The sequence below is a fragment of the Narcine bancroftii genome, unplaced genomic scaffold (genome assembly GCF_036971445.1).
Source record: "Narcine bancroftii isolate sNarBan1 unplaced genomic scaffold, sNarBan1.hap1 Scaffold_110, whole genome shotgun sequence".
In the NCBI taxonomy this organism is placed as follows: Eukaryota; Metazoa; Chordata; class Chondrichthyes; order Torpediniformes; family Narcinidae; genus Narcine; species Narcine bancroftii.
In genome coordinates, this window is record NW_027211840.1 from 526,705 (window position 1) to 545,234 (window position 18,530).

Genomic DNA, 18,530 nt, shown 5'->3' on the forward strand with positions numbered 1-18,530 from the left:
GCAAGGTATTGATGTGGATTTAGAACTGGCTGGCAGATAGAAGACAGAGAGTTGGGATAAATGGCTCATTTTCTGAGTGGCAGGTGGTGACCAGTGGGGTGCCACAGGGATCTGTATTGGGACCAACTGTTTACAATTTACTTTAATGATCTAGATGAGGGGATTGGATGTAATATCTCCAAATTTGCAGACGACTCTAAGCTAGTGTGCACTGAAGATCGGGTCAGGAAGCTCCAGTGTGATTTGGATAAATTGGGGGACTGGGCAGATACATGGCAAATGCACTACAATGTGGATAAATGTCAGGTTATCCACTTTGGTAATACAAACCGGAGGGCAGATTACTATTTGAATGGCAATAGATTGGGAGATGGGGAAGTGCAGAGAGACCTAGGGGGTTCTTGAGCACCAGTCACTGAAGGTGAGCATGCAGGTACAGCAGGCGGTTAAAAAGGCAAATGGTATGTTGGCCTTCATATCAAGAGGGTTTGAGTATAGGAATAAGGATACCTTACTGCAGCTGTACAGAGCCTTGGTGAGACCCCACCTGAAATATTGTGTGCAGTTTTGGTCACCTTATCTGAGGAAGAATGTTCTTGCAATGGAGGGAGTGCAAAAGTGATTCACGAGGCTGATACCTGGAATGGCAGGAATAACTTATGAGGAAAGATTGCGCAATTTGGGATTGTACTCGCTGGAGTTTAGAAGATTGAGAGGGGATCTCATAGAGACATATAAAATTCTGGCAGGACTGGACAGAATGGATGCGGAAGGGATGTTTCAAATGGTGGGGGAGTCCAGAACCCAGGGCCATGGTTCGAGGATAATAGGCAAACCATTTATGACTGAGATGAGGAGGAATTTATTTACCAAGAGGGTGGTGAATCTGTGGAATTCATTGCCACAGAGGGCAGTAGAGGCAGGTTCATTGAATATATTTAAGAGGGATTTAGATATATTTCTTCAGTATAAGGGAATTAGGGGTTACGGAGAGAAGGCGGGGACGGGGTACTGCACTTTAAGATCAGCCATGATCTCATTGAATGGCGGAGCATGCTCGAAGGGCCAAATGACCTCCTCCTTCTCCTATCTTCTATGTATCTATGTAAGCTATATGGGGAAAACACCACTGTCAAGTCTTCTGCCTTAAAGGAGTAATTATATTCAAATGGGCAGTAGATCAAGAGATGGAAACAGTGAAATCAGACAGAGGTGAGTGGCTGCTTAAATTAGAAACATTCGTGTTCATGCTATAGAGTTTAAGGCTGCCCAGGAGGAATATAATGTGTTTTCTTTAAGATTGTTTGCCCTCACCTTGGCGAAGGATGGGGCCAACAGACATGTTGCTGGAAGGGTTCGAGAATTGATATGGTAGGTCACAGGAAGCTCAAGTTTAGATCCACAGAGCGCATGTGTTTAGCAAAATGGCCACCCAGTCTGTATTTGGTCTTGCTGATATTGAGGTCAACTGAGTCGACCAAATGTATTAGATTAGGTTGGATGGGGTGCATGTGAAACTCTGCCTCACCTGGAAGGCCTGATTGTGGCCTTGGATGGAGGTGAGAGGAGATGTAGGGACAAGTTTGGCAATTTCTGCAGTTCCAATGGGGAGTGCGTCAGGTGGAGGTGGGTGGAGAGGGAAGTGCCGTCGAGGGAGTCACAGAAAGACGTGCACCTATGAAAAAAGGATATGAGTGGAGCGGTTTAGATGTAGCAGGTTAGAGGATGGTGCTGAAGTTGGAAGTGTCCAAGGATAACGTGTCAGATGTGGCAGCTGATGGGTGGTAAGTGAGAAATCTGCGGGATTCTGTTCGTGTTCTGCCGGAAAGGAGGTGGGGTAAAGGCAAAAAGATAATTGGAGATATGGGTGCAGGGTTTATCAATGGGGGTCGGCAATTATTGAAGAAATAAGACATTTTGGGTACCCTGGTATGAGGACCTAAACTTGGGATTGTTACAGGTCCAGAGGACCCCAAAACCTAGCAGCAATAGAAAATCACCAAGACAAACAGATACTTCAACAAATGTCTTTTTAATTTCCTTGAAACAAAAAAACAGGATGAAACTTTAAACTATCACTATTAATGTAACTGCCTAACATTAACCCTTTCTAATTCTAAGCACAGGTGTATTTAATGTGTATAAAGTTCTTTGACACTCCTACAAGTTCACCGGTATCTATCAATTCTTATACTGTGCACAGCATTCAACATTTATGACTTTTCACCAAGCTCTGGTGCTTAAAAGTAAATGTTTACCCTCCAGGAAGGCTCTTGTTGGTTTCAGAGAGGGATTTCTTGCTCATTGGACACACAAAAACTGATTCCCTCTGATCAGCCACTTTGGTGTCTTGCCAAAGAAACTTTCACCATCAGAGTTTTCCAAATGATAACCTCTTCTGCAGGTCACCATTGAGTTCCTTTTGTTTCCCTTATTTCAGGTGAAACACCATTTCTAGCCAGCCATTTCCTCTTGTATGTAGAACAAGGTTTTTCAACAGGCTGAACTGAGAACTCACAACCCGTCTTCAAAATGGGGTTTCAACAAGATGCCAGCTTGCCATCTCTCTCTCTTTTAGCAAAAAGCCTATTTGGTGTCTCCTCTCTGCTTGCAAAAGCACATGACCTTCTTAGAACAGTTAACTTCTGAGTCCAATAATATGTTGTTTTAAAAACAATATTCCATTTTGCACCTGCTTTTGAAATTATTTAGCTAAACAGTCTTTGCAAAGGCTCTCGGCGGCTCTCAGCGCCTGCATGACTCTCTCTCGGCAAAGCTCTTGCATTTTACGTAAGAGCTGTTTTGCAAAGTGTTTGTATTTGTTTGTGACCTACACGACTCCTACAATCTATCCTTCAAAAACATATCTACATACAATATAAAATATAGATAATCTGTCACAGGACAGATGCAGCAGAGGAGTTGTGATAAAATAAATGGTGTCCTTGCAAAAAAATAAGTGGGAAGAGGTATAATCCAGGTAGCTCTGGTGAGTGGAGTTTATAATAGTTTGAAACTTGAACCTCTCTCTCTATTTCAGGAGACAATTTACTCTCATGTATTTAAAATGTATCATAACACACAAAATTGTTTTTTTCTTGCTGAAAGACAGACAGATTCGCCATTGGCAGAAATTGCCTGAAATGCCTCTTGCAGCCAGAGAAGGAAGGAAATGAGAGTCACTCTCCCCCACCCCCACCATCCCGAATCCTGGGCCAAGTCACTGAGGGTCTGTGGATTCTCTTTCAGTGCTCACAGATCAATCCAAGCCATTGGTAATGCGAGCGGCAGTTTTGAACCTCTGACACGATTAGGAATCCTTCAGCACCCACTCATATCCCAGGTCTGACACCCTTTTAGCCAGTCTTCAACCAGTCTCTAGGAATCCATGACCTGGTGTGAGTTCCTTGACTGCTTCTTTACACAGCCTGCGTGGGTTCCTCTCCTCAAGTCACCAACAGCCTGTCACCTGTGTGGGTCCTTCAGCTGCAGAACCCCTCACTGGTCTGCTTCCATTGTCACTGACCTGTGGATTGAATCCTCTGCTTCTAGATGTTGATGGGGTTTGGTCTTCTTGTTTTCTGGTGCCCTGCGCTAGTCCTGCGCTTCCCTAGAGTTCGCGGTGCCGAGGAAATTTAACACATCTAAATTAAAATTTTACAACTTAGAGGAGAATCTCCCATGTCTAGAGGGATGGAAAGGGCATTATTACAAATTGAAGCCTAATATTGGAATTTTCATGTGCCAAATTTGGAAAAGCATAGAGTATATATTTCTCAAGCTATATGTAATTTTTTCCAAAAGAATACAACTTTGAATGTTTGCATGTCATCTTGGCATCCCTAAAAATATATCTGATTTCCAACTAATGAAATACATTTCCTCATCACCACTAAGGCTAATTTAACAAATTTCAATTGATATATTAATAGTTTTAATTTGGGCCTTGTTCATTCAATATTTCCTAATAAAAATAAAGTTTGATTTTGCGGAAAAACATCTCCTGTAGCTTGTTCCAAAAAATTTATAATTCTCCCTAAAAAGATCTTACTTTAGGACAAAGATAAGTTGAATGCAAGAAAGTTGCTACATCTTCACCACACTTAAAACATTGATCTGATAATTCTGATTTTATTCTAATCAATTTCTCTAGTGTAAGAAGTAACTGTAGAAGAAAAACTAGTTGTGAATTCCTTCCTCACTGCTGTAGTGTGGAACTCTGGTCAATAGTTCCAGACTGCTGAGTTGAAGTGAATTAATACATCTCCCCTGGATCACGTGATCCCTATTGCCAAATCAGCTTCCTGCAGTGCTTTTCATATCCAACTGCGTGACTCACCTGATTCTTGGTGTAGCTTTCAGATAAAATCCTTGCTGACATCTGGTACATGACTAATGTAAAAACAATTATACTGAACTAATTTATATCATACATTACTACAACATTCAAATCCATTTCCCACATTTGTCTAGACTTATGAACTCCTCATTTAAAAATTCCTACTAGTAATAAAGAATACATTATCAAAGTAAACATTTTAACAATACCTCTTTATAACGAATTTCTATTTCAGTACAACATGGTTGGTCCTAACATATCCTTCAAATATGTCCTTAGTTGGAAAGTGCAAAAAAGATTGCAATGAGTTATACAATATTTATTTCTCAGTTGCTCAAATGACATTATTTTACCCCTTTCATCACAATCTTCAAAATTTATAATCCCCTTACGAAACCAGCTATTCAGAAATTGATGATCCTTCGAAAAAGAGACGAGGATTTGTATATCCACTTACACCAATTTCATAATTTATTTTATTCCATATATTAATCAAATGTTTCAACAGTGGTTTATCTTTATCACCAACCATTAATTTCAATTCACACTTGGATATAAATTCTTCTGCTTTTCCTCTCTCCTATTTTATTTGATTCAAATTTAACCCATGCTGCTCTCCCTGTGCCCGGACTGGGGCCGCCGTCTCCCCCTTGCTCCTGCCCGTATCGGGGCCGCCGCCGTCTACCCTTCGCCCGGACCGGGGCCGGGGCCGCTGCTGCTCTCCCTGCTCTCCACAAAATGATCTCACATTTGGACAAAGATAAGATGAATGCAAGAAAGTTGCGACATCTTCACCACACCTCAAACATTCATCTGATAATTCTGATTTTATTCTATTCAATTTCACTGGTGTAAGAAGTAACTATAGAAGAAAAACTAGTTGTGAATTCCTTCCTCACTGCTGTAGTGTGGAACTCTGGTCAATAGATCCAAAATGCTGCATTGAAGTGAATTATTACAACTCCCCTGGATCACGTGATCAAGAGAGCAAAAATAAATTACCAAAGTAATCTTGCGGCAAATATAAAAACCTGCAAAAGCTTTTATAAATATGTCAAGAGGAAAAGATTGGTGAAATCCAGAGTAGGTTCCTTGCAGTCAGAATCAGGGGAATATATAATGGGGAATAAGGAAATGGCAGACCAATTAAATTCTTACTTTCGTTCTGTTTTCACAAGAGAGAATACAAATAACCTCCCAAGGATGTTGGGAAACATAGAGACTAATGCAAGGGAGGAACTGAAAGAAATCAGTATCTCTAAGGACATGGTCTTGGGGAAATTGATGGGATTGAAGGCAGATAAATCCCAAGGGCCTGATAATCTACATCCTAGGGTTCTTAAGGAAGTGGACATTCAGATAGCAGATGCTTTAAGAATTATTTTCCAGAACTCGATAGACTCAGGATCAGTAGCCATGGATTGGAGGGTAGCTAATGTTACCCCACTATTTAAAAAGAGGGGTAGAGAAAAAGCGGGGAATTATAGGCCGGTGAGCCTTACATCTGTAGTGGGCAAAATGATGGAATCCATTATTAAGGATGTAATAGTGGAGCATATGACTAGCAGAGAAGGGATCGGACAGAATCAACATGGATTTACAAAAGGTAAATCGTGCTTGACAAATCTATTGGAATTCTTTGAGATGGTGACAGGTAAAATAGATGGGGGAGAGCCAGTGGATGTGGTGTCCCTGGACTTCAAAAAGGCCTTCGATAAGGTCCCGCATAATTGACTGGCTTCCAAAATCAAGGCTCATGGGATTGGGGGAAAAGTATTAATGTGGATTGAGAACTGGCTGGCAGGTAGAAGACAGAGAGTTGGGATAAATGGCTCATTTTCTAAGTGGCAGGCGGTGACCAGTGGGGGCGGTGACCAGTGGGGTGCCACAGGGATCTGTACTGGGACCCCAGCTGTTCACAATTTACATTAATGATCTGGATGAGGGGATTGGATGTAATATCTCCAAATTTGCAGATGACACAACCTAGGAGGGGTTGTGTGCATGGAAGAGGGGTTCAGGAAGCTCTAGTGTGATTTGGATAAATTGAGGGACTGGGCAGATACATGGCAAATGCATTACAATCTGGATAAATGTGAGGTTATCCACTTTGGTAATACAATCTGGAGGAGAGATTACTATTTGAATGGCAATAGATTAAGAGATGGGGAAGTGCAGAGAGACCAGGGGTACTTGTACACCTTTCTCCGAAGGCGAGCATACAGGTACAGCAGGCGGTTAAAAAGGCAAATGGTATGTTGGCCTTCATATCAAGAGGGTTTGAGTATAGGAACAAGGATACTTTACTTCAGCTGTACAGGGCCTTGGTGAGACTACACCTGGAGCATTGTGTGCAGTTTTGGGCACCTTATCTAAGGAAGAATGTTCTTGCAATGGAGGGAGTGCAGAGGCGATTCACCAGGCTGATACCTGGAATGGCAGGAATGACTTATGAGGAAAGATTGCAGAAATTGGGATTGTACTCGCTGGAGTTTAGAAGATTGAGAGGGGATCTCATAGAGACATATAAAATTCTGGCAGGACCGGACAGAATGGATGCAGATGGGATGTTTCCAATGGTGGGAAAATCCAGAACCCGGGGCCATGGTTTGAGGATAATAGGCAAACCATTTAGGACCGAGATGAGGAGGAATTTCTTGACCCAGAGGGTAGTGAATCTGTGGAATTCATTGCCACAGAGGGCAGTAGAGACAGGTCCATTAAATGTATTTAAGAGGGAATTAGATCTATTTCTTCAGTATAAGGGTATTAAAGGTTACGGAGAGAAGGCGGGGACGGGGTACTGAACTTTAAGATCAGCCATGATCTCGTTGAATGGTGGAGCAGGCTCGAAGGGTCGAATGACCTACTCCTTCTCCTATCTTCTATGTTTCTATTGCCAAATCAGCTTCCTGAGGAGGTTTTCAAATCCAATAGCCTGAGTCACCTGACTCCAGGTGCAGCTTTCAGATAAAATCCTTGCTGACATCTGCTACATGACTGATGTCAAAACAATGATACTGAACTAATTTATATCTTTCATTGAGTTCCTTATATGGATCTCCCATATTTGCCAATCAATTACAATATTCAGATCCATTTCCCACCTTTGTCTCAACTTATGAACTCCTCACTTAAAAGTTCCTACTTGTAATAAAGTGGACATCATCAAATAATTTTTTAACAATTCCTCTTATAAGGAATTTCTATTTCAGTACAACATGGTTGGTGCTAACTTATCCTTCAAATATGCTCTTAGTTGGAAATAGCAAAAAAGATTGCGATGAGTTGTACGATATTTATTTCTCAGTTGGTCAAATGACATTAATTGACCCCTTTCATAACAATCTTCAACATTTATAAATCCCTTACGAAACCCGCTATCCAGAAATTGATGATCCTTTGAAAAAGAGACTAGGATTTTGAATCAAAGCCATTCTGGGTGATGTACATCCACTTACACCAATTTCATCATTTATTTTATTCAATATATTAATCAAATGTTTCAACAATTGTGTATCTTTATCACCAACCATTAATTTTGATTCCCACTTGTACATAATTCTTCTGCTTTTCCCTCTCCTATTTTATTTGATTCTATTTTATCCCTTTCAAATAAAGAAGCAAGAAATCTCATTTGAGCTGCTCTATAACAATTTTTAAAAAGAGGAAGCTGCAGTCCTCTCAATGCAGAATTTGTATTGGGTTATTTGTAACATGGGATTCAATCGGAAATGGGTTCATGTGACATAAAACCACGATGCAGAATGTTTTCTAAGAATGGAATACAAGAGGAGGGTTGTCTTGGTCTCCAGCAGGATATAGATCACAAGATATGGGGATAGTGCCGGAGGATTGGCGCATTGCGCATGTGGTTCCGTAATTTAAAAAGGGTTCAAGGAGGAAGCCTGGCAACTATCAGCCTGTAAGTTTGACGTCTGTGGTAGGTAAATTAATGGAGAAAATTCTTAGAGATAGTACTTATAAACATCTGGATAGACAGGGTCTGATCAGGAGCACTCAACATGGATTTGTGGGAGGAAGGTCATGTTTGACCAATCTGATTGAATTTTTTGAAGAGGTGACGAGGAATGTGGATGAGGGTAGCGCAGTGGATGTTGTCTATATGGACTTCAGTAAGGCCTTCGATAAGGTACCACATGGAAGGTTAGTTAGGAAGGTGTAGTCTTTAGGTATAAATTTTAAGATAGTCAAATGGATTGAACATTGGCTGAAAGGGAGAGGCCAGAGAGTGGTAGTGGATAATTGTCTGTCAGGTTGGAGGCCGGTGACCAGTGGTGTGCCTCAAGGATCTGTATTGGGCCCATTGTTGTTCGTTATATACATTAATGATCTAGATGATGGGGTGGTGAATTGGATTAGTAAATATGCAGACGATACTAAGATAGGTGGAATAGTGGATAATGAAGAAGGTTTTCAAGGATTGCAGAGGGATTTGGGCTGCTTAGAAAAGTGGGCTGAAAAATGGCAGATGGAATTTAATGCTGATAAGTGTGAGGTGCTTCATTTTGGTAAGAAGAATCAGAATAGGACATATGTGGTAAATGGGAGAGCATTGAGGAATACAGAAGAGCAGAAAGATTTAGGAGTAACGGTACATCGTTCCCTGAAGGTAGAAACTCACGTGAATAGGGTGGTGAAGAAGGCTTTTAGTATGCTGGCCTTTATCAATCATTGCATGGAATATAGGAGTTGGGAGGTGATGTTGAGATTGTATAAGACGTTGGTGCGGCCTAATTTGGAGTTCTGTGTGCAGTTCTGGTCGCCTAATTATAGGAAGGATATAAACAGAGTGGAGAGAGTGCAGAGAAGGTTTACCAGAATGTTACCTGGGTTTAAGCATCTAGAGTATAGGGAGAGATTGGACAGATTAGGTCTTTATTCTTTGGAGCGTAGAAGGTTGAGAGGGGATTTGATAGAAGTATTTAAGATTATGAAAGGGATAGACAGAGTGCATGTGGATAGACTATTTCCATTAAGAGGAGGAAAGATTAAAACAAGAGGACATGAGTTAAGAATTAAGGGGCAGAGGTTTAGAGGTAACATGAGGGGGAACTTCTTTACTCAGAGAGTGGTAGCCGTGTGGAATGATCTTCCGGGAGAAATAGTGGCGGCGGAGTCAATTGTATTATTTAAGAAAAGGTTGGACAGGTATATGGTTGAGAAGAAGATGGAGGGTTATGGGCATTGTGCAGGGAGGTGGGACTAGAAAGGGGTGTTTGGTTCGGTGCGGACGAGAAGGGCCTAATGGTCTGTTTCCGTGCTGTAATTGTTATGTTATGTTATATATGAGCAGAAGTTGGCCTGTCGAGTCTGTTCCACCATTCTTCCACTCATCCCCACTGTCCAGCTCTCTCCCCATTACCCTTAATTCCTTGAAGTATCAAATACCTGTTAAGCTCTGCCTTAAATACACCCAATGACCTCACGTGGGTTTCACGACCCATTGACAAAATCAATTTTTTCACATTTGTTTTAAATTGACACCCTTTTATCCTGAAATTATGCTCTCCTGTCCTAGAATCCCCTACCATGGGAAACATCTTTGCCATATGTACTCTGTCCAAGCCTTTCAGCCATTGAAATGCCTCTGAGGTCCCCCTTATCCTTCTGTACTCCAACTAGTACAGTCGAAAAATTGGCAATTGTTCCTCATACACTAACCCTTTCATTCCTGATATCATTCCAGTAAATCATCTCTGACCTTCTCCAACACCAGCACATCTTTTCTCAAATACGGCACCCAAAACTCTAATTCTGATTGAATGGAAAGGCAATTCTCCAACAACACAAACACAACAGTTACATGATATTATGTCTTGTTGATATTTACCACTCGGGAAGGTTCTTGTTGGTTTTCAGATAGAGGTGTGTTTTTCAGGGAAGCATTAGTGTTTTTGTGACTCAATGTACCAGCATCTGAAGTCTGTTATCTCTTCAGAAAAGCTTGATAAATTTGGCATGGAGCAGAGCTGAGCCACGATTTTGCAGGTACTTAAGGGAGTGTGTGGGCAGGGTTTGTTCTGGACCAACAATCTCACCAAATGACTCTGCTTGAAATCAAGATTCAAACCATTTTGAGGAATACAACAGAAATTGTTCAACAAGAGCCTGGTGTTCCCTGAGGAGTTTTCTTTCAATAGTGGAAAAGATTTTTTTTAAAAGCCCGTTAATATTCCTGATACAGATCTTTGTGTTTAACTTTCAGGTTGCTATCTGTTGTTAACTTGGAGGCCTTTAATGACGTGACTGGGTGGAATTTTTGCATTAACCAAGCAGTGCTCTTGCATTTTTCCAGCTGTTGGATGCGATTCAGTTGCTTGCAAGTTTAGCAAGTGGGATTTTGATGTGAAACTGCAAGTCACAGCGTCAGTTTTGTGTTTGAAAATGCCAATGTGAAAATTTTAACTTTGGTCTCCTTGGTTTGCTTAAGTTTACAGAGGAGACGTTGGGTCAGGCTGAGAAGACAGAGTTGGATGCCCATTTGGCGAATAAGCTGGGCAAAGCAGAAAGCACAAAACGAGGGGCTGAAAAAATAATGAAGCAGACTGAAGTGCCGTTGAACCAAACCCAGGTCAAGAATTTAATTTTGTGCAGTGTACTTAAGAGACCAAACGATTTGGTCTTTTAGTGGTGACCTATTTAAATGAACAAAATATGATTAGAATTGAAGTTTATGGAATGTTTGGAAGTTGCCACAAAAAAATGGAGCACATAAATTAGATGTTGTAAATAAGATAAATGAACAATTCAATGAGCCTGGTGTCACAGTATCTGCCTCCCTCTACTGTACATCACCGTAAAACCTTCTCCCCAATATGAACCTGATGTCAAAGTATCTGACATTGTTAATCGTACATCCATGTTAAACCTTCTCACGAATGTGAATCCTGTCTCAAAGTTTCTGCCTCAGTCTATCATACATCACCGTTAAACCTTCTCCCCACTGTGAACCTGGTGTCACAGAATATATCTCAATTTACAGTATTTCACCATTAAACCTTCTCCCCCCTGTGAACCGGGTGTAATAGTATCTGCCTCAGTCTACCGTCCATCACCGTTAAACATTCTCCCCACTGTGAACCTGGTGTCACGGTATATATCTCAATTTACAGTATATCACCATTAAACCTTCTCCCCAACGTGAACCTGGTGTCACAGTATCTGACTCAGTCGACCGTACATCACCGTTAAACCTTCTCACTACTGTGAACTTGGTGTCACAGTATTGATCTCAGTCTATCGTACATCACTGATAAACCTCTTCCCCACTATGCACCCCGTGTCACAGTATCCATCTCAATTTACCGTACATCACTGTTAAACATTATCCCCAATGTGAAGATGATGTCACAGTACCTGACACAGTTTATAGTAAATCACTGTTAAACCTTCTTACTACTGTGGAATCCATCTCACATTTTCTGCCTCATCTACCATTCATAAACATTAAACGTTTTCCTCGTAGGTTACTGTTAAATCTTTTCACTGCTGTGAACCCAGCGTCACAGTAACTGTCTCAGTCTACCGGACATCATCGTTGAACCTTATCCACACTGTGCACCTGGTGTCACATTATCTACCTCAACATACCGTATATCACCGTTAAACCTTCACCCCATGTGAACCTGGTGTCACAGTATCTGACACAGTTTATCGGACATTACTTTTCAATTTTCTCACTGCTGTGAACCCAGTGTCAGTAACTGTCTCAGTCTACCGTACATCATTGTTGATCATTCTCCAACTGTGAACCTGGTGGCACAGATTCTGCCTCAGTCTCCCGTATATCACCATTAAACCTCCTCCCCACTGTGAACCTGGTGTCACTGTATCTGCCTCAGTCTACAGTACATCACAGTTAAACCTGATCTCCACTTTATTCCTGGTATCAAATTATCTGCCTCAACATACCGTACATCACTGTTAAAACGTCTCCCTCTGTGAACCTGGTGTCACAGAATCCCCACCTATTTTAAAAATTCCAAAAAAAAGATAAAAATCAATCCCAAAACAAGCTACTCAAAAGTAGTAGCCGCCTAAAAATCTGGGTGTGGTAAAGTCCACAAGTGGCAGGTGACTAAAGGACTCAGTGTCACCCAACCCCAGTCAGACTTTCACAAAGTACTGAAACAAACACATTCAACCCATTGATTCCAGTCCCACTGATTGTTCCGGATCTTCAATATCGAGAAGACTTTGCATCAATTCAACTTTTTTCCCATTCTTTCCATATTTTCCAATCTTCCCATTTCCATTCCCATTGACTCTTCTCTTCGGTGACAATGGTGACGATCGCCCATTTCCTCGTCCATCTGGCAATGAATTAGCAAATATTAAAGCATCTTGGTCATTCTCAAAAAACTGAGATTGAAAATTCCCATAAAAAGCTTTCAATACTGCTGCATAACGTAAAGCAAATTTATATCCCTTTCGCCACAATACTTCTTAGGCTGAATTAAATTCTCGGTCTCTTCTGATAATTTCTTGACTCAGATCTGCATTATAAAAACCCTATTATTTTGAACCATCAGTGGAGCCTGATTTTGCCGTGTTTTCTGCACCACCAATCGGAGGATCATCTCTCTGTCTTGATATTTAAAACAGCGAATCAAAACTGCTCGTGGTAATTGGCCCGGAAATGGTTTCTTCCTTAATGCTCTGTTCGCTCGATCTAATTCCAGTCCATCTGGAATGAATTACCTGCCCTACACTTCTGGGATCCATTTCTTCAAAACCTTCACCGGATCCAAACCTTGCATATCTTCCAGAAGACCTACTATCTTAACATTATTTCTACGACTTTGGTTTTCTAATGAGTCAAACTTCTTCAATAATTCCTTCTTCTGAATCCCCCAATCTACAAAAGGATCTTCCACTTTTGCCATTTTTTCTCTATTACGCTCCACTTGACTCTTGCATTCAAGAAAGCCTCCTCAATCTTTTTAAAATGATCTTGCGCAGTATCCACTGATCGTGTCCATCTCGTAATATCACTCTTAACGACATTAATATCTTGCTTCATAAAAGTTATTTCTTCACACACAGTGTTCATTTTAGTTTTCATTTCTGAAAATCCTTGAGTCATCTGATGAGTCATCTGCATTGATATATTTGCCATATCTTCCATGAGCTGAGCAATCCCTTCCAGAATTGGAAACACAGAATCCAGTCCAGGATCCATCATCTCCCTTTGAGGCCGACCTTCTTTTGCCGCAGTCCCCAGTTCTTCAAATTCTAATGAAGTTGAGCATCCTCTTCCTCCATAGCAATAGATCCTCTTCCGGTGCTGCTGCGGGTCTGGACACCCGACAACAGTGTGCCGACCTCGTCAGTTCACCGTCGCTCAGACTCCTCCACAGCCCACACCTTCTCCAAAGGTTTGTGGACCCTCGACACACTGTGCATGCCCGGTAGGGCCACCGACTGCGCAGGTGCGTCTTCTGATGCTACACTGTACCTCCCCTGACCACCAGGCAATGCTGCAGGCTCACGGGCCTGTCCTCGCTCAGCTGGCCCGCCCTCACGCCTGTGATCATGAGTGCACGAGTCAAAACCGCTGAACTCATCGCTGAGCTGGTGCCATCTTGCGATAGCGCAAGTGGTGCTGACGAAATACTTCGCCGGGCAGGAGTCCTCTGAGGCTTGGAGACGCCAGTCGACAACTCCGTTGCTTCAAGTTGAACTCGGCCATAATTCTTCAACACTTTTGAAAGGTAATTTCTTCTGGAACTGAGTTTTCGATTTTTTCACATTTGTAGCTATTTTGATCCTCCACAATTCCAAAGTCTATAAACAGTATTTTTAATCACTTTTACAACTTTTAAAATGGAGCATTTAATAGTCTAACTGGGGAAGGGTGGAACCACACGTCTACCCTCTGCACCATCTTGTCACAGTATCTGACACAGTTTATAGTAAATCACTGTTAAACCTTCACATTACTGTGAATGCTGACTCTCAGTTTCTGCCTCAATCTACCGTTCATCAACGTTAAACCTTCTCCCCCTGTTAACTTGGTGTTAAAGTATCAGCCTAAGTTTACCACACATCACCATTAAACCTTCTCCCCATTGGGAGACTGGTTTTACTGTATCTGCCACAGTTTATTGTACATCACTATTATACCTTCTCACTACTGTGAACTCGGTTTTACAGAGCCTGCCACTCTACTGTACATCACCAGTAAACCTTCTCCTCAATGTGAGCCTGGTGTTACTGTATCTGCCACAGTTTAGTGTACATCATCATTAAAAATTCTCCCCAATATGAAGCTGGTGTCACTTTATTTGCCAAAGGTTATCGTACAGGTCTGTTAAACATTTTCCCCACTATGAACCCGGTGTCACAGTAACTGCCTCAGTTTCTCAAACAACACCAATAAAGCTTTTTTTCCCCACTCTGAGCCCAGTATCAATGTATCTACGTAGTCTCCTCTACATCACCATTAACCTCCTCCCCACACTGAACCAGATTTCATAGTATCTGCCTCAGTTTATTGTACATCATTTTAAAACCTTCTTACTACTGTAAACCTGGAGTCACAGATTCTGCCTTATTCTACCATACTTCTCTGTTAAACCTTCTCAGTACTGTGAACACAGTGTCACAGTATCTGCCAAAGTCGTCGACTGTACATCACCGTTAATTATTCTCCCAACTGTGAACCTGGGGTCACAGTGTCTGATACAATTTATCGTACATTACTGTTAAACCCGCCAGATAAGCTCCAGATAACGAAAGAGGAGTTCTCGCATCTGCAGGAACTGGGGATCATTCGTCGCTCTGACAGCCCTGGGGCTCACCGCTCCACCTGGTCCCAAAAGCCTCCGATGGCTGGCACCCCTGCGGAGATTATTGACGGCTTAATAACATGACAGTATCTGACCGTTACCCCATCCCTCACATTCAGGACTTTATGGCCAATCTGCATGATATGAGAGTATTCTCCAAGGTCAATCTGGTGTGCGTGTATCATCAAATCCCATTGCACCCCGAGGACATCCCCAAAACGGCCATCATCACCCCCTTCGGTTTGTTCGAATTTTTATGCATGCCTTTCAGGCTCAAGAACACCGCCCAGACCTTCCAGCACCTCATGGATACAGTGCGCAGAGATTTGAAATTTGTGTTCATTTATCTGGATGACATTCTTGTTGCCAGCAGAGACTGGGCACAACACAAGTCTCACCTGCACACCCTCTTCTCCCGACTGGCCGAATTCAGCCTAATGATCAGCCCGGCCAAATACCAGTTTTGTGCAGAAGAACATTTGGATGGGATGAAACTAATCCAGAATCCATTGCACAAGATTGGAAAAATTAGATTGAGCGTCTTCAAATACTTGGAAGTTTTGACGTCAACAGACTTTGGAGTGGCCACATTTGCTAAGTTACACCATTTTTCTGATTTAAGTGAAGGTGGTTTTGATCCTGTCAGTTACTGAATCCTGTGAAATAACCAAGTGCGAGTAGATGGTGGATTTGTAATGGGAAAAGCCAGAGTGGCTCCATTAAAGTCAGTCACCAGACCTTGAATGGAATTGACTGCTGCTACTATGGCGAGCAAAATGGACGCTATGTTAAGAAGAGAATTACAGATGGAGTTAGCAGATCCTGTGTTTTGGACTGATAGAACATCAGTGCTTAAATATATTAATAATGAAATCATGAGGTGTCATCTCTTTGTGATTAACAGAGAGAATGAAAACCTGGACAACAACAAATGGCAGATTTACCACAGGACAGAGTTTCACCTGATGAATTCCCATTTACATCCGTGGAAGTTGATTATTTTGGTCCTTTGCAAGTAAAGTGAGGACGAAGTGTTGAAAAACGATATGGAGTTATTTTCACTTGTTTGACTATGAGAGCAATTCATATTGAAGCAGCGTCATTGCTTGATACAGACTCTTTTATTAATGTTCTTTGGCGTTTTATTCCTAGACATGGTCAAGTAAAAGAATTATGTTCTGATAATGGATCTAACTTTAAAGGAGCTGAGCGAGAATTATGAAAAGTTATTCAAAATGGGAATCAACATCATATTCCTGATGCATTACTTCACAAAGAAGTTAATTGGATATTGAATCCACCCATAGTTATGGGTGTGGTACGGGTAAGGGTTAGTTGGTTGTGGAGAACGTTTATAAAGGTCTGTACTGGGCAGTACTGGGCAGCAATGCTTAATGTTGTAATGGATGCGGAAGCTCTGGGAAGGGGTAAGGGAGGGACTGGCCAGGAAGTCTGCAGATGCTGGGGCCGAGGGCAATGCACAAACATGCTGGGGAAACTCATGGATAGTTTTGTGAGGAGCAGGTCCTGCATCACGAGTCAAATTGAGTATTTCGAGGAGGTGTCAAAGGAAATCGATGAAGGTCAAGGTCTGTATGTGCTGCACGTGGATTTTAGTAAGGTGCTTGACAAGGTTCCCACGGTGGCCTCATTCAGAACGTCGGGAGGCATGGGATCCATGGAGCCTTGGCTGTGTGGATTCAGAATTGGCTTGTCTGCAGTAAACAGAGGGTAGTAGTGGATGGAACAATGACTAGTCGCGCTCCAAATGGATCTGCTCTGGGACCCCTGCTCTTTCTGATTTTTATGCATGATGATGGGAGTGGAAGGGTGGGTAGACAGTGTAGAAGGTTGTCATAGGTCATCCAGTTTGCAGAGAAGTGACAGATGGAGTTGAATCCTGTAAATCAGATGTACTTAAACAAGCAACTGGTACAGGTTAATTTCCAGAGTCATTTTCAAGGGCACGAATAAAAGTTATTCCAAAGAAGGTTGGAGACCCATTAAAATTAGCTTCATATAGACCAATATCATTATTGAATGCGGATTACAAGAACGTGAGGGCAGAGCACTAGGTTAATGGCAGGATTATGAACAGTGTGCAGGACTGAGATATATTTAGATCCTGCGCCATAAATCGCTCAAGGTTGCTGTGCAAATTGAGAGGGAGTTTAAGATGGTGTATTGTGTGCTGGCCTTCAGGAGTCAGGGGATTGAGTTCAAGAACTGAGAGGTAACGTTGCAGATGTACAGAATTCTCGTCAGACCACACTTGGAATATTGTGTGCATTCCTGGGGCAAGAATACCAGTGGACGTCTAAATAAGGTGAGATGAGGGAGCTTTAGACAAGATGTGAGGGGCATATTTTATTCACACAGAATGTAGTGGGTGGCTGGAATACATTGCCAGGGATAGTACTGGAGGCTCATCCAAAAAAGGCATGAAAAAGATTTTAATATAGGGACAGGAATAAAAGAAAAATAGAAGGTACTGGTGAGAGGGAGGGAAGAGTAATATTGTTGTGGGGTAGGTTCAGATGGGTCAGCTGAAGGGACTCGACTGATCCATCCATGATTTGTCCAGCATCTTGCTGCCATGTCGTGGTGAACCAGGGTGTTGCCTGATGGAGACACGGTACTCTGAGCTCTGCAGATATAGATTGTGGTTTCCTCCATAACACACTTCCTCAGGTAAAGCAGAGGAAGGGAAAGGCCCTAGTGTGCAGGGGTAGGGAGGGGGGTGATGGGGGAAGAGTTGGGGCCCTCCAAAGTCATCGTGATCAGGCCTCGGAGACGGCATCTCTCTCACTCGTATTTCTCTTCCCAGAAGAAGGAGCGATCTCAGAGACAAGACAAGAGTCCAGAAGAACATTGCATCCCAGCTGAACAGAGGACGGACAACATCATGATGGCCTGAACCCCTCCCCTTCTCCCTCTGGCCCTGCCAACTCCATTCACCAACTCTTCCATATCCCTTCACCCACTTCCCCTCCCATTTCTCCCCTACCTCTCCTCCATTCCAACCCCCTCCCACTCACCTTCCCCTTCACCTACCCTTACACCTATGCCCTAAAATTAGCCCTCCTCCCTTCACCTCCCCTTCCCCTCTCCTTTCCCCCTCCCCTTTGCCTCCTACCCTTCCCCTCCTCCCCTTCCCCTCCCCTTCCCTTCCTACCCCTAACTTAGGGAAAGGAAGGATAGGGGAAGGGGGTAGGAGAAAGGGGGGTAGTGAGAGGGTAGGGGTAGGTAATGGGGTAGTGGTAGGGGGTGCAGGAATGGGGTAGGGTTAGGGGAAGGGGGTAGGTATAGAGGATAGGGGTAGGGTTTAGCTTAGTGTTGGGGAAGGTGGGTAGATTTAAGATAAGGGTCAGGGACGG

General features: G+C 42.5%; 1 protein-coding gene across 3 annotated transcripts in view; it reads left to right on the forward strand.

Moving 5' to 3' along the window:
- The window catches only part of LOC138750255 (endophilin-B1-like), a 30,194-nt gene extending 12,109 nt beyond the window's left edge, over nt 1-18,085 (forward strand). The window contains exons 2-3 of one of the 3 annotated variants that reach the window (XM_069912372.1): nt 10,794-10,934; nt 17,981-18,085. In XM_069912372.1, coding sequence (XP_069768473.1) covers nt 10,794-10,934; nt 17,981-18,070 — 231 coding nt within the window. In that variant the 3' untranslated portion in view covers nt 18,071-18,085. Of the gene's footprint in view, nt 1-8,022; nt 8,265-10,793; nt 12,931-17,980 lie in introns of those variants that run through there. The other 2 variants (XR_011349203.1, XR_011349202.1) reach the window with 2 other exon arrangements.
- The last annotated feature ends 445 nt before the right edge of the window (nt 18,086-18,530 follow it).